The 15,912-nt window shown below is 31.3% G+C and overlaps 2 protein-coding genes across 6 annotated transcripts in view; both read right to left on the bottom strand.

Annotated features, from left to right (window-relative positions):
- LOC109170135 (serine carboxypeptidase 24-like) overlaps window positions 1-10,104 on the bottom strand; it is a 37,953-nt gene extending 27,849 nt beyond the window's left edge. The window contains exons 1-8 of one of the 4 annotated variants that reach the window (XM_019319110.1): window positions 9,714-10,104; window positions 9,517-9,624; window positions 9,155-9,429; window positions 4,622-4,870; window positions 4,413-4,531; window positions 4,213-4,305; window positions 3,838-3,946; window positions 3,348-3,715 (exon numbers count right to left, since the gene is read on the bottom strand). In XM_019319110.1, coding sequence (XP_019174655.1) covers window positions 3,563-3,715; window positions 3,838-3,946; window positions 4,213-4,305; window positions 4,413-4,531; window positions 4,622-4,870; window positions 9,155-9,429; window positions 9,517-9,624; window positions 9,714-10,098 — 1,491 coding nt within the window. In that variant the 5' untranslated portion in view covers window positions 10,099-10,104 and the 3' untranslated portion in view covers window positions 3,348-3,562. Of the gene's footprint in view, window positions 1-3,347; window positions 3,716-3,837; window positions 3,947-4,212; window positions 4,306-4,412; window positions 4,532-4,621; window positions 4,871-4,954; window positions 5,230-5,309; window positions 5,418-5,503; window positions 5,908-7,932; window positions 8,011-8,126; window positions 8,236-8,405; window positions 8,499-8,599; window positions 8,719-8,810; window positions 9,057-9,154; window positions 9,430-9,516; window positions 9,625-9,713 lie in introns of those variants that run through there. The other 3 variants (XM_019319109.1, XM_019319112.1, XM_019319111.1) reach the window with 3 other exon arrangements.
- A 1,605-nt stretch (window positions 10,105-11,709) lies between these two features.
- LOC109170134 (serine carboxypeptidase 24-like) lies at window positions 11,710-14,259 on the bottom strand. Of its 2 annotated transcripts, XM_019319106.1 has the most exons (8): window positions 13,859-14,259; window positions 13,668-13,775; window positions 13,310-13,584; window positions 12,962-13,207; window positions 12,731-12,849; window positions 12,474-12,566; window positions 12,014-12,122; window positions 11,710-11,899 (listed from the first exon to the last, which is right to left on the bottom strand). In XM_019319106.1, exons 1-8 carry the CDS (start codon window positions 14,247-14,249, stop codon window positions 11,747-11,749), a joined length of 1,494 nt encoding a protein of 497 aa, XP_019174651.1. In that variant the 5' UTR covers window positions 14,250-14,259; the 3' UTR covers window positions 11,710-11,746. The 2 variants fall into 2 exon arrangements, with proteins under 2 accessions (XP_019174651.1, XP_019174652.1); XM_019319107.1 differs by lacking the exons at window positions 11,710-11,899; window positions 12,014-12,122; window positions 12,474-12,566 and adding an exon at window positions 12,599-12,653 and having other exon boundaries at window positions 12,698-12,849.
- Window positions 14,260-15,912: the final 1,653 nt, after the last annotated feature.

The raw sequence follows: 15,912 nt of genomic DNA, 5'->3' as shown, positions 1-15,912 counted from the left end.
AAAGTTTCTCGAGAGTTTATAAAATTATTTTTATAAATTAACAGAGTGGTCAATTTAGTACATAAAATTATTTTCTTTATTTAAAAAGTTTCACGAGAGTTTATAAAATTATTTTTAACAAATTTCAGATGGTGCAATTTAGTATATAAAATTATTTACTATTTTTAAAAAGTTTCTCGAGAGTTTATAAAATTATTTTTATAAATTTTTAGAGTGGTCAATTTAGTACATAAAATTATTTTCTATATTTAGAAAGTTTCTCGAGAGATATAAATTAATTTTTAAAAATTTTTAGAGTGGTCAATTTAGTACATAAATTATTTTCAATATTTTAAAAGTTTCTCGATAGTTTATAAAATTATTTTTAAAATTTTTTAGAGTGGTTAATGTGTACATAAAATTATTTTCTATATTTAGAAAGTTTCTCGAGAGTTATAAATTAATTTTAAAAATTTTCAGAGTGGTCAATTTAGTACATAAAATTATTTACTATATTTAGAAAGTTTCTTGAGAGTTGTAAATTAATTTTAAAAAATTTTCAAAATCGTCAATTTAGTACATAAAATTATTTTCTATATTTTAAAAGTTTCTCGCGAGTTTATTAAAATATTTTTAAAAATTTTTAGATGGTCAATTTAGTACATAAAATTATTTACTATATTTGGAAAGTTTCTCGAGAGTTTATAAAATTATTTTTATAAATTTTCCGAGTAGTCAATTTAGTACATAAAATTATTTTCTATATTTAGAAAGTTTCTCGAGAGTTTATAAAATTATTTTTAAAAAATTTTTGAGGGGTCAATTTAGTGTATAAAATTATTTTCTATGTTTAGAAAGTTTCTTGCGTGATTATAAAATTATTTTTAAAAAATTTCAGATGGTGCAATTTAGTATATAAAATTATTTACTATATTTAGAAAGTTTTTCGAGAGTTATAAATTAATTTCTAAAAATTTCCAGAGTGGTTAATTTAGTACATAAAATTATTTACGATGTTTAGAAAGTTTCTCGAGAGTTGTAAATTAATTTTTATAAATTTTCAGAGTGGTTAATTTAGTACATAAAATTATTTGCTATGTTTGGAGAGTTTCTTGAGAGTTGTAAATTAATTTTTAAAAATTTTAAGAGTGGTCAATTTTGTACATAAAATTATTTTTTATATTTTAAAAGTTTCTCGAGAGTTTATAAAATTATTTTTAAAAATTTTTAGAGGGGTCAATTTAGTACATAAAATTATTTACTATATTTTGAAAGTTTTTCGAGAGTTTAAAAAATTATTTTTATAAATTTTCAGAGTGGTCAATTAGTACATAAAATTATTTTCTATATTTAGAAAGTTTCTCGAGAGTTTATAAAATTATTTTTATAAATTAACAGAGTGGTCAATTTAGTACCTAAAATTATTTTCTATATTTAAAAATTTGCACGAGAGTTTATAAAATTATTTTTAACAAATTTCAGACGGTGCAATTTAGTATATAAAATTATTTACTATTTTTAGAAAGTTTCTCGAGAATTTATAAAATTATTTTTATAAATTTTTAGAGTGGTCAATTTAGTACATAAAATTATTTTCTATATTTAGAATGTTTCTCGAGAGTTATAAATTAATTTTTAAAAATTTTTATAGTGGTCAATTTAGTATATAAAATTATTTTTTATATTTAGAAAGTTTCTCGAGAGTTATAAATTAATTTTTAAAAATTTTCAGAATGGTCAATTTAGTACATAAAATTATTTTCTATATTTAGAAAGTTTCTCGAGAGTTTATAAAATTATTTTAAAAAAATTTCAGAGGGGTCAATTTAGTATATAAAATTATTTTCTATGTTTTGAAAGTTTCTTGAGTGATTATAAAATTATTTTTAAAAAATTTCAGAGGGTGCATTTTAGTATATAAAATTATTTACTATATTTAGAAAGTTTTTCGAGAGTTATAAATTAATTTTTAATACTTTTTAGATTGGTTTATTTAATACATAAAATTATTTTCTATATTTAAAAAGTTTCTCGAGAGTTTATTAAATTATTTTTATAAATTTTCAGAGTGGTTAATTTAGTATATAAAATTATTTTCTATATTTAGAAAGTTTCTCGAGAGTTTATAAAATTATTTTTATAAATTTACAGAGTGGTCAATTTAGTACATAAAATTATTTTCTATATTTAAAAAGTTTTTCGAGTGTTTATAAAATTATTTTTAACAAATTTTAGATGGTGCAATTTAGTATATAAAAAAAATTACTATTTTTTGAAAGTTTCTCGAGAGTTTATAAAATTATTTTTATAAATTTTTAGAGTGGTCAATTTAGTACATAAAATTATTTACTATATTTAGAAAGTTTCTCGAGAGTTTATAAAATTATTTTTAAAAATATTTAGAGGGGTCAATTTAGTACATAAAATTATTTACTATATTTAAAAAGTTTGTCTAGAGTTTATATAATTATTTTTATAAATTTTTAGAGTGGTCAATTTAGTACATTTAATTATTTTCTATGTTTAGAAAGTTTCTTTATAGTTTATATAATTATTTTTATAAATTTTTAGAGTGGTCAATTTAGTACATTTAATTATTTTCTATGTTTAGAAAGTTTTTCGAGAGTTTATAAAATTATTTTTAAAAATATTTAGAGGGGTCAATTTAGTACATAAAATTATTTACTATTTTTTGAAAGTTTCTCGAGAGTTTATAAAATTATTTTTATAAATTTTTAGAGTGGTCAATTTAGTACATTTAATTATTTTCTATGTTTAGAAAGTTTCTTTAGAGTTTATATAATTATTTTTAGCAATTTTTACATGGGTCAATTTAGTACCTAAAATTACAAGGGAAGAGAAACGTTCGCCATTATAGTTTGACTTAGCTAGCTCCCAGTGCTATCAGTCACCATTTCATGTGTTTAATAATTAACGTTGTTGCACCCTGGGTAGTTGGTTGACTTAAAAGTTATGACTGGAGGGTCAAGGGCTCTTAATGATATTGAAAGGTCTGGATTGCGTCTCTTGTTGACACATAAAATTAAAATCCGACCAATGAATTCATTACCCACACGCGATTTACCTCTGTAGTAATTCTAGGGGCGAGTCCGTTTGGATGGAGGCCAGGTGAATAGCAAAATATCACTCGTTTAGTTATATTTGCATTGATATTGATAATATTTTATTAAAAAAAATCTCAAATTATAAAATAATAGTGGATTCATTCTGTGTAATAGACTTCTATCAGTGGACTATAAAATGAAGATGTCACTGCTCACATCACTTTGTCCAGTGATCAGAGGCTGCCTTCCATACTAATTATCGCTTATTTTTAATTCCATAATATATTTAATTAAGGTTTGTCATTCTCCAAGGTTCCAACTTGCATTCTTGAATAAATAAATAAGATCCCTTACGTACAACAATCCAACCCTTGATTGCATGTCTCGATGTCACGTTGAGATATTTAAAAAAAAAAAAAAAACTATTATTTAAATCAGTGTAAAACGAAAAAGCTAGTGATTGAATACACTCCCCTAAGTGACGAGATAAAGGGAACACGATACAATTAGTTAACTAGCTAGTGTGTATTGTCATTGGGGGGAAGGGTTCCATTGATGAAGGAAGAGAAGAGCACAAGTGCCCGCGCTGGCTGATAACTAGGAACAAAATGCCCTGCTCCTCGTACTGTCACCAACGTTATGTTTTCATATTCCTCTACATATCCACCAACCTGCGATCATCATGTTAGATCACAGAATTGAAAGGTTAAACTGATAATAGGTGAATTTTATATATTATTTATATTTAACATGTATAGTATTCTAATTTTTTGTACATCAAGTTATTAATTACCTCGTATCCTGGGAGATACCAAGGGTACCAAGGAGTTTTAACCGTTACTCCAAGTTTGTACAAGGCATATCGTGTGTCTGTTATTGGCACTCTATTATCTGTATCTCCACTGTACATCACATTAAAGTTAAAAGAACTATTAGATACCGCTGCACGAACTATTACATATACAATTGATCTCTCATTTCTTTTTGGATGAAGATGAAAATCCGCAACTACCCCTTAAAGATGTACACGGGATAAACTCTACCTAATAATCCTATCTAGAAAATGACCACAAAGAGATAAATTAATCTTGATTTTTCATAACTGATTTATTCAAACTAACTGATTGATTCAGTACAAGCATACATGGATTGCTTAATTAGTAATTACCTGTACAGCCAGATACGAATACCAGTTCCCATCAATTCCGTTATGACCGGTAAAACAGTTGGCGGCACTTTCCAGCCGGCAAAAAGTGTGAAGCTGAGAAAAAATAACACGAAAATCATCGCCAGTAATCTACGTGGAAACTAACTGTATATGGAAATTAAAGAAACATTTCAAGTAAAGTAAAATGCATATATGCATACTTGCACTTGTCCCATGGATGGGCACTGGCAGTTATGTTTGCATGAAGAGCAGCCTGAACCTCAAGAGTGTTTAAGTATGTGTACGTATAATCTTCAGTGCAGGGATCATATCCAGAGATCTGTACGTTCAAATAAATCACAAAAACAAATTCATAATCATAATATCTTCATTAATAGTACGAATGATTCTTATGTTTTTTTATACTGACAGAATACGATGAGGGTGTGCCAGAACCGCATAACGGAGCGTAGATGTCGTACGAGTAAATATTTCCAGATTCATCGCTCATTTGACCGTCAACTAAATCTAAGCATTTGTCTGACGTAGCACTGGGAATAGAGAAATTGCAGGTTGTTAAGATGTTCTTATATAGTTCATCGGAAATCAAAGCATGACTCCAATAGTAGTCCGCCGTTCCCTGCAAATTCGCTTCATAGTCCACATATGCATTTCCAATCTGAGGATTAATGCAGCAACATATATTATATAATTTTCGATACTTTTAAGGAACAACTTAATTAAACGTGTTTTGTGGGCTTACAGCAATGCCTTTGAGATTGATTCTTGTCTGGTTTGTGTGCTGGTTGTTGTGCAATATAAGCTGAGCCAGCTGGGGAACATAGTGCCCTGCGTAACTCTCTCCTGTAAGGTAAAAATCCCTAGTCTTGTATTCTGGGAATCTCTCGAGCCAGTTAACTAGAAATGTATATGTATCCTGGGCTGTGCTTTCGTCTCCAACGTTGTCATAGTCCGAGCTTGTATTTGTGTACGAGAATCCAACTCCAATAGGTGATTCCAGAAAAATTATATTTGCAACTAGTAAAAAAAATGTTCCTATCAGATCATACTTAGTAGTTAAGCGGATATATAAATGGATTATTAATATGTATACTCACGGTTATTCCACGCATATGGATTATTGTTAAGAGTTTTGCCATCTTTAGCAGGTCTAAATGGCCCGAGTTCCCCGAATGCTCCTCCTCCAAGCGAAGAACAACCTGGTCCTGTATATGAAAGCATTATATTCAAAATATTTTCATATGTGGTTTCAACAAATCTTTTGTAACTTTGTTGTTGTGTATGTACTTACCTCCATTAAGCCATAGAACAAGGGGTTTAGAAGAAGGATTTTGGGGCGATTCTGCGAAGTAATAAAACAAAGCTTTTCCAGTAATGGGATCTATAGTAACATGCCCTGCATATTGAGCGAAATCTACACCTTTGGATTGTCCAGGTAAGTTCTCAATCTTGTCACTCTCCTTGAGCCCATCTTGAAGGCCAATATACACAGGGATATTTGAACTTGATACAAGTTTTGTCTTATCAATATTATCTACAACATTTGTGTATCTTAGCCTAGACAACAACAAATCTTCCCTGCCTAATGAACTGACACCTTTGGCCTCATAGCAGTGAATACAAGTAGCTAACAGGAAGAGGAAAGAGAAGGTGAAGAAAAGAGAGACATTAGCCATTGCTGCCAATACCGATGATTCAAATTAATCTTGGAACATCAATCCTATTTAAAGTAGAATTTATTGTAATTGGACTGTTCTTAAGTGTTATTGGACCATATAAAAGTTGTGTACCATATTGATGGATTAATCAATTGTTAGTTATATGTAGGTTTCTTTGAATAGTAAACTACGACCAACATTGTGATGACATAACATATGCATGCGATTCATAGTAATCAATGTTTTTTAAGGAAAATACTAATCCTACTTCTAAATTCTACTCCCAACTTTTAATTTACTCTCTCTCACAAAATTTTAATATTGACATTTTTGTTGAGATGAACGGAAGAAAATAACTAATATAATCATCAATTGTCACAACAAAAAGAAAAAGTGAGAAGTAGAAATCGAGAGTATATGTAGTATAACTCTTTTTTTTTTTTTTAATGCATTCTTCTCCCAAATATTTTTTAATGCATTCTTGTCCCTACCGTTTGAATAGTTTTTCGAAGATAAGGACAAATTTATCACTCTAACAAGTAATGTTTGGAGACTATTGTTGACGGGTAGTTCAATAGTTCTATTCTGTCTGTATTCTTTCATCCTTAGCTTTCAGCATTGACGCGGTCAACAATCGAATATGATTACAATTTTCATTCTATTTGATTTTTTTAAAAAAGAAATTAGTTGTCATTATTTGAAAGTAGAGTTAAATTGTTCATAATTGATTGACTCAAACTAAGATAATCAATAATAGGGTTAAATTATCAATAATTAATTATCAATAGTTAATTAGTTCAAGAATGTCAATAGATAACTTTTTTAAGAAATTGAACTTGAAACTTTAATTTGTAGTTACCAAGTCAATTGTTCGACCAATAGTTTAGTCTAATTCTTTGTCTTGATCGCCATATGTGTAATGCGGCTAACTAATTCTTAATTAGCATCAAATTAATTGTTACGTGGTGTGACGGTCAGGCCAACGTTCTTTGGTTGTTTTTTATGTTCATTACACATATTTTTTCACTTAATAAAGTGGTATCTTTAATTTATAACATTAGAACTAAGGAATAAGGGCAAAAAGTTGTGTACCATATTGATAGATTTTGATCAATTGTTTTATGTTGTTTTCTTTGAATAGTAAACTACGATACCATATGCCGATCGATTCGTAGTAATCAATATGTTTTTAACGCATTCTTATCCCTACCGTTGGATAGTTTCTCGAAGCTAAGGTAAGGCAAAACTTCAATTTCCAATCCGACAAGTAGTGTTTGGGGACTATTGTTAACGGGTAGTTGAATACTAATTTCATTTTTTATTTTAAATTTATAGGTGACACTTCACTTTTAATCTTTTTATGAGAACAAGGTTTTAGTATTATTGTAACATTATCATTTTTTATTTTTCTTCAACAAAATCGTTGAAATGTTGTTAAATATAAAGACATTTCGAACATTTTTATATAAAGTGAGTTGACCATGCTATATTTTTATGTTTATTTTTTCGAAAAAATTCGTAATTGAAGACTGAAATGACTTTGTATTTAACGACATTAAAACTGTTTTGGTGATAGATGACAAAAAATGGTCATACCATAATAATACTATGACCAAATGTGAATGTTCTGATAAAAAAGGACTAAAAGTAGACTGCCACCTATAAATTTTAAATTTATTATTAAAAATTATTAAAAATGCCAACTCAGCTGCCACGTAAGCAGGTAACTAGCTAAAATAGATGGTAACCTACTATTCGGTGAAATTTCATAGATTTGGAGTGTTCAGTGACCTAATTGCACATTTTTGGAGTGTTGAGTGGCCTAATTGCACTTCTTTTTTTTTTTTTTTTTCGTTCAGTAGTCTAATTGCATTTTTAGGTTACGTGCAGTGACCAATTTTAACCTTATTCCATTATTTTATAATTGTGTGTAAAAAGAAGAGTGGAGTACATTTTGGGATAAAGGGAGTACAATTAATTAGCTAAGCTAGGTTTTAGTGTTCTGCGGGGGAAGCGTTCCATTGATGAAGGAAGAGAAGAGCACAAGTGCCCGAGCTGGCTGATAACTAGGAACCAAATGCCCTGCTCCTCGTACTGTCACCAACGTTATGTTCTCATATTCCTCTACATATCCACCAACCTGCAACGATCATCGTGTTAGATCATAAAATTGAAATGTTAAACTGATAGTACTGAATTTTATATATTACATAGTTAACAAATAATATCATAATTCTTATTTGAGACATTAATTACCTCGTATTTCGAGAGATACCAAGGGTATCAAGGAGTTTTAACTGTTACTCCGAGTTTATACAAGACATATCGTGTGTCTGTTATTGGCGCTACACTGTCTGTATCTCCACTATAAATCACATTAGAGTTAACTGAACAATTAGATGTCACCCAGCCTTGTAACTTTAACCGCCAAACCAGTCTAGATTGTTTATAACTGACAACCTCAAATCAAGAAAGCAAATATTTTGGGAGTTTGATTCCGTGCGTGCATGCATGGATGGTTTAATTAGTCATTACCTGTACAGCCAGATACGAATACCAGTTCCCATCAACTCTGCTATGACCGGTAAAACAGTTGGGGGCACTTTCCAGCCGGCACCAAGTGTGGAGCTGACAAAAATAACAGGAAAATCATCGGTAAGTAATATACGGAGAAACTGTATGTATATATGGGAATTAAAGAAACCTTTCTAGTAAATTAAAAGCCGTACTTGCACTTCCTCCATGGATGAGCACTGGCAGTTATGTTTGCATGAAGAGCAGCCTGAACTTGAAGAGTGTTTAAGTAGGTGTATATATAATCTTGAGTGCAGGGATCATATCCAGAGATCTGTACGTTCAATCACGAAAAACCAATTCAATTCATAATCTCTGATCTTCCTTAATATTACTATACGAATGATTCTTGTTTTTGATACTGACAGAATACGAGGGTGTGCCAGAACCGCATAAGGGAGCGTAGATGTCGTACGAGTAAATATTTCCAGATTCATCTCTCCTTTGACCATGAACTAACTCTAAGCATTTGTCTGACGTAGCACTGGGAATAGAGAAATTGCAGGTGGATACGATGTTCTTATATAGTTCATCGGAAATCAAAGCATGACTCCAAAAGTAGTCCGCCAATCCCTGCATATTTGCTTCATAGTCCACATATGCATTTCCGATCTGAGGATTATATTATATTGCAGCAACATGTATCATCAGTAACACTCATAATTATCGATGCTTTTAAGGAACAACTTGAACATGTTTTCTGGGCTTACAGCAATGCCTTTGAGATTGATTCTTGACTGGTTTGTGTGCTGGTTGTTGTGTACTATAAGCTGAGCGAGCTGGGGAATATAGTGTCCAGCGTAACTCTCTCCTGTAATGTAGAAATCCCTAGTTTTGTATTCTGGAAACCTTTCGAGCCAGTTAACTAGAAATGTATACGAATCCTGCGCTGTGCTGTCGTCTCCTACGTTGTCGTAATCTGAGCTTGTATTTGAGTACGAGAATCCAACTCCAATAGGTGATTCAAGAAAGATTATATTCGCAACTGGTAAAAAAATGTTCATATAAGATCATACTTAATTAAGTAGTAGTTAAGCGTATATATAATTGAATTATTAATATGTATACTCACCGATATTCCATGCATATGGATTATTGTTAAGAGTTTTACCATCTTTGGCAGGTCTAAATGGCCCAAGTTCTCCGAATGCTCCCCCAGCAAGCGAAGAACAACCTGGTCCTGTATGTAGATAGAAGTGTTCAAACTTCAAAGCATTTTCATATATGGTTTCCACAAATCTTTTGTAACTTTTCTTGCCTTGTACTTACCTCCATTAAGCCACATAACAAGGGGTTTAGAAGAAGGATTTTGGGGAGATTCTGTGAAGTAATAAAACAAAGCTTTCCCAGTAACTGGATTTATAGTAACATGTCCTGCATATTGAGTGAAATCTACTCCGTTGGACTGTCCAGGTAAGATTTCGATCTTGTCACTCTCCTTGAGCCCATCTTGAGGGCCAATATACATAGGGATATTCGAGCTTGATACAAGTTGTGTCGTGTCAATATCATCTACAACATTTGTGTATCTTAGTGTAGACAACAATAATTCTTCCCTGCTTAATGAATTGAAACCTTTGGCCTCATAGCATTGAATATAAGTAGCTAACAGGAAGAGGAAAGGGAAGGAGAAGAAAAGAGAAACTTTAGTCATTTTTGCTGCCAATACTCTGATGATTCAAAGCTTGGAACATCAACCCAGCCTATTTAAAGTAGAATTATTATAATTGGACTCTTCTTAAGTGTTAGGAGGCCAATAAAAAAGTTGTGTATCATATTGATGGATCAATCAATTATTGAATGTTGTTTATTTTCATCGAATACTAAACTACAAACAACATTAATCAGTTTGATCCCTTAAAAGAGGTTATAAAAATTTAAAATCTACTCTCATATAAAAAAAAATTAATATTGCATATCAATACAAAAACTACGACCAACATTGTAATGACATACGGAGTATATCATATGCCGATTCGTAGTAATAAATGTTTTTTTAATGCATTCTTGTCCCTACCGTTTCAATATTTTTCAAAGGTAAGACAAAACTTACCATTCCGACAAGTAGTGTTTGGGGCTATTGTTGCCGGGTAGTTTAATAGTTTTATTCTCTTTGTATTCTTCAATTTCATCCTTTCAGGTTTTCAGCATTGACATGGTCAACGATAGAAAAGTCCGCAGCGGCTGAGTGAAGCCCAGGAAATTATCAGTGCACTCATAAATTATACTCTTTTAAGTTTTAATTTTATTTTCAAATTATTAACATGTAGATATTTTTTATCGGACACATTACACATAAAAAAAATAGTCTATTATTACCTGTCACATAAAGAAATAAAAGTGAAAAAGAAGAATTTAAAAATACATATAATAGAACTCGTGAAGCCTATAACTTACTTTCCCAAATCAAGAAGGCCTAGTCACATATGTATAGAGTCAAATTTAAAATTTTGTAATTATCAAATCAATTATTCGATCAATCTGATTGAGTAATCCTAATTTTCTTTGTTCTGATCTTCACAGAATGTTGTAGCATCGGATGTAATATATGCGGCTAACTAATTCTTAATTAGCAGCAAATTAATTATTACGTGGTGTGACGATCAGGAAGGCCAATGTTTTTTGGCTGTTTTGTCTAGTTCATTACACATATTTTTTACTTAATAATGTGGTGATCCTTTTTTCTTTGTTCTGATCTCCATAGAATGTTACGTTATAGCATCGGATGTAGACATGTAGTGCGGCTAACTAATTCTTAATTAGCAGCAAATTAATTGTTAGCCAACGTTGTTTAGCTGTTGTCTATGTTCATTACGCATTTTTTTTTTAACTTAATACAGTGGTGATCTTTATATATAACATTGAAACTAAAAGATAATAATAAAAAGAATTTCACCAAAAGTTTTACCATATGATATGATAATATATAATTGATTCTTTTCCAAATAAAATTATAAGGACCAAAATAAGGAAAAGAATCAATCCTATAATAATAATATAATATAATAAAGAGTCTAACTTGAATTTTGTGGTTATCAATTCAACTGTCTAACCAACTTTGATATCATCATTATTAATTCAATTATTTTTTGTCTTTTTAAATTTGTAGCATATTGATCCGTATTGATATTTTTTTTCCAGTACAATCCTACATATATTAAAGAAATTATTACCATTTTCTATGTGGAAAAATAAAATGTTACTTATTATAATTTATTTTCAATCCAATTTATTTTATAATTGTGTGTAAAATTAAAAGTACATTTTGGGATAAAGTGAGTACAATTAATGAGCTAATTAAGCTAGTTTTTAGTGTCCTGTGGGGGAAGCGTGCCATTAATGAAGGAAGAGAAGAGCACAAGTGCCCGAGCTGGCTGATAACTAGGAACAAAATGCCCTGCTCCTCGTACTGTTACCAACGTTATGCTCTCATATTCCTCTGCATATCCACCCACCTGCCAATTCAAATGCAATCATCGTGTTAGATCGATCATAGAATTGAAGGATTAAATGGATAGTAATATTAACACATAGTATTTTAATTCTTGGGCAAGCCATCCATTAATTACCTCTTCTTCAGGGAGATACCAAGGGTACCAAGGAGTTTTAACTGTTACTCCAAGTTTGTACAAGGCAAGTCGGGTGTCTGTTATTGGCACCACACTGTCTGTATCTCCGCTGTACATCATATTAGAGTTAAATGAACTATTAGATATCACTGGATGAACTATTCTATATATAATTTCTCTCATTCGTTTTTTTTTTTTCAATAACAAGGAAAATGTAATGGGCAAACACGTCTTAGAATACATCAGTCTAAGTTGTCCAAAGATGAATTATTCAAACCAAGAAAGTCAATAATGAGTGTCTTATTAGGAGTCAAACTTGTAATAGTGTAGTTATTAAGTCAATAGTCTAATTGCATTCCAAAAAAAAAAAGTCAATAGTCTAATTAATTTAGCTATAAATTTCTTGCATTCTTTGATTCAGTGCGTGCGTGCATGCATGCATGGCTTAATTAGTAATTACCTGTACAGCCAGATACGAATACCGCTTCCCATCAACTCTGTTATGACCGGTAAAACAGTTGGCGGTATTTTCCACGCGTGAAAAAGTGTTTCGCTGTTCAGAATTTGATTCAAAGAAAAAAAAAGTATATAACACAAAAATCATAAGTATTCTTCTGGAAAATGTATGGAAAGAATATATATATATATATATATATATATATATATATATATATATATATATATAGTTTCGAAATTCCAAGTAAAAGCCATATATACTTGCAACTGCTCCATGGATGAGGAGTGGCAGTTATGTTTGCATGAAGAGCAGCCTGGACTTGAAGAGTGTTTAAGTATGTGTCGGTGTAATCATCGGTGCAGGGATCATATCCAGAGATCTGTTCAAATAAAAAAAAAAAAAAAAAAAAAACCAATAATCTCGTCATCAATTATATATAATGATTCTGTTTCTGTTCTTTCTAATCTGTCTGACTAGGAATCGATACTGACAGAATACGAGGGTGAATCAGAACCGCATAACGGAGCGTAGATGTCGTATGGAAAAATATTTCCAGATTCAATGCCGATTTGGTTGTTAACTAAATCTATGCATTTCTCAGACGCAGCACTGGGAGTAGAGAAATTGCAGGTGGACAGGATGTTCTTATATAGTTCATTGGAAATCAGTGCATGATTCCAAAAGTAGTCTGACGTTCCCTGCATATTTGCTTCATAGTCCACATATGCATTTCCAATCTGAGGATTTCATTGACATATATATATCAGTAACTAACACTCATAGTTTTCGATGCTTTTAAGGAACAACTTAAACATGTTTTAATTTGTGGGCTAGCTTACCGCAATGCCTTTGAGATTGATTCTTGACTGGTTTGTGTGCTGGTTGTTGTGCAATATAAGCTGAGCCAGCTGGGGAATATAGTGTCCAGCGTAACTCTCTCCTGTAATGTAGAAATCCCTAGTTTTGTATTCTGGAAACCTTTCTAGCCAGTTAACTAGAAATGTATATGAATCTTGGGCTGTGCTTTCGTCCCCAACTTTGTCATAGTCCGAGCTTGTATTTGTGTACGAGAATCCAACTCCAATAGGTGATTCAAGAAAGATTATATTTGCAACTGGTAAAAAAAAAATTCATATCAGATCATATACTTAAGTAGTTAAGTGTATATATAATTGGATTATTAATATGTATACTCACCGTTATTCCATGCATATGGATTACTGTTAAGAGTTTTACCACCTTTGGCAGATCTAAATGGCCCAAGTTCCCCAAATGCTCCTGCTCCAAGCGAAGAACAACCTGGTCCTGTACATATATAAAAGTATTCAAAACATTTTCATTATATGGTTTCCACAAATTTTTTGTAACTTCTGTTGTTGTGTACTTACCTCCATTAAGCCACAAAACTAGGGGTTTAGAAGAAGGGTTTTTGGGAGATTCGGTAAAGTAATAAAACAAAGCTTTTCCAGTAACGGGATCTACAATAACATGTCCCGCGTATTGAGCGAAATCTGTTCCACTAGGTTGTCCAGGTAGAGTTTCGATCTTGTCGATATCCTTGAGCCCATCTTGAGGGCCAATATACACAGGGATATTCGACCTTCCTGATGAAAGCTCTGTGGTAACAATGTTGTCGTCTACAACGTTAGTGTGTCTTAGCCTAGACAACAGTAATCTTTCCCTGCTCAATGAACTGAAACCTTTGGCCTCATAGCGTTGAATACAAGCAGCTAACAGGAAGAGGAAGGAGAAAGTAAAGAAAAGAGAAACTTTAGTCATTATTACTGCCAATACTCTGATGATTGAAAGCTTAGAACATCAATCCAGCCTATTTAAAGTAGAATTATTATAATTGGACTCTTCTTAAGTGTTAGGAGGCCAATAAAAAAGTTGTGTATAATATTAATGGATCAATTAATTATTGAATGTTGTTTTAAAGAGATTATAAGAATTTAAAATCTACTCTTGTATAAAGAAAAATTAATATTTTCAAGACAAAAAGTAAGAAGAACATTGTAACGACATAGACCATATGTGGATTCGTAGTAATCAATGTTTTTTAATGCATTCTTGTCCCTACATACCGTTTGAATAGTTTTTCGAAGGTAAGACAAAACTTACCATTCTGACAAGTAGTGTTATATGGGGCTATTGTTGTTGGGTAGTTCAATAGTTTTTATAAAATAGTTTTTATACTCTTTGTATTCTTCCATCTTCATCCTTTCAGGCTTTCAGCATTGACATGGTCAACAATATAATAGAAAATTCCGCAGCGGCTGAGTTGTGAGCATATAGCGATTAATGTGCAATTTAACTATCAGCTTAGCCTTTTAGTTGAGATGGAGCACATGCTTCAATTTGATATCAGAGCCAGACCAAAGGTCATGGGTCCCAAGCTTAAGCTTCAATTTGGTATCAGAGCCAGACCAAAAGTCATGAGTTCAAATCTCAGCGCCACTCACGTGTTGCTTGAAACCCACCGCACACGTGAGGGGGCGTGTGAGCATAAAGTCATGGGTTCAAATCCCAGCGCCACCCACGTGTTACTTGGAACCCACCGCATACGTGAGGGGGCGTGTGAGCATATAGCGATTAATATGCAATCCAACTGAAATTATCAATTGGACTCATAATTAGTTATAGGCTTTCAGCATTGACATGGTCAACAATAGAGATCAATTGGACTCATAATTAGTTATAGGCTTTCAGCATTGACATGGTCAACAATAGAAAATTCGGCAAATTATGCCCTGGACCCGTGTCTACAATTTCATTGTGGACACGGGCCCAAAACGACATTGTTTTTCAAAAAAACGCGTTATTTAGTTATATAAAAAAAAAAATCGCGCGCGTTTTGCTGTTAACGGCGTTATTTTTTTTTTTTTTGGATTATGAATGTACAGTTATGCCGTTATGAATGTACAGTTATGCAATTATGAAATTATGAACACAGAATTCTAACATTATGAACTTACAATTATGAACATATATAGTGATAAAATTATACCATGGAGCTTTAAAATTGTGAATATAGAGCTTCGAAGATTATGAATGTACAATTATGGAGTTATGAATGTACAGTTATAGAGTTATGAATCTACAGTTATGGAGTTATGAATCTACAGTTATGAGATTATGAATCTACAGTTATGAGATTATGAATGTACAGTTATTGATTGAATTATGAACAAATAGCTCTAACATTATGAACTTACAATTATGAACATATAGTGATAAAATTATGAACATAGAGCTCTAAAATTGTGAACATAGAGCTTCGAAAATTATGAATGTACAATTATGGAGTTATGAATGTACATTTATGGAGTTATTAATGTACAGTTATAGAGTTATGAACGTACAGTTATGGAGTTATGAATGTACAGTTATTAACATATAGTAATAAAATTATGAACATATACTCCTATAACGAAGCGGTCTG

Source organism: Ipomoea nil, unplaced genomic scaffold (assembly GCF_001879475.1).
Source record: "Ipomoea nil cultivar Tokyo-kokei standard unplaced genomic scaffold, Asagao_1.1 scaffold3321, whole genome shotgun sequence".
Taxonomy (NCBI): Eukaryota; Viridiplantae; Streptophyta; class Magnoliopsida; order Solanales; family Convolvulaceae; genus Ipomoea; species Ipomoea nil.
The sequence above is the reverse complement of the archived record's forward strand: the minus strand, read 5'-3'. Positions and strand labels throughout refer to the sequence as shown.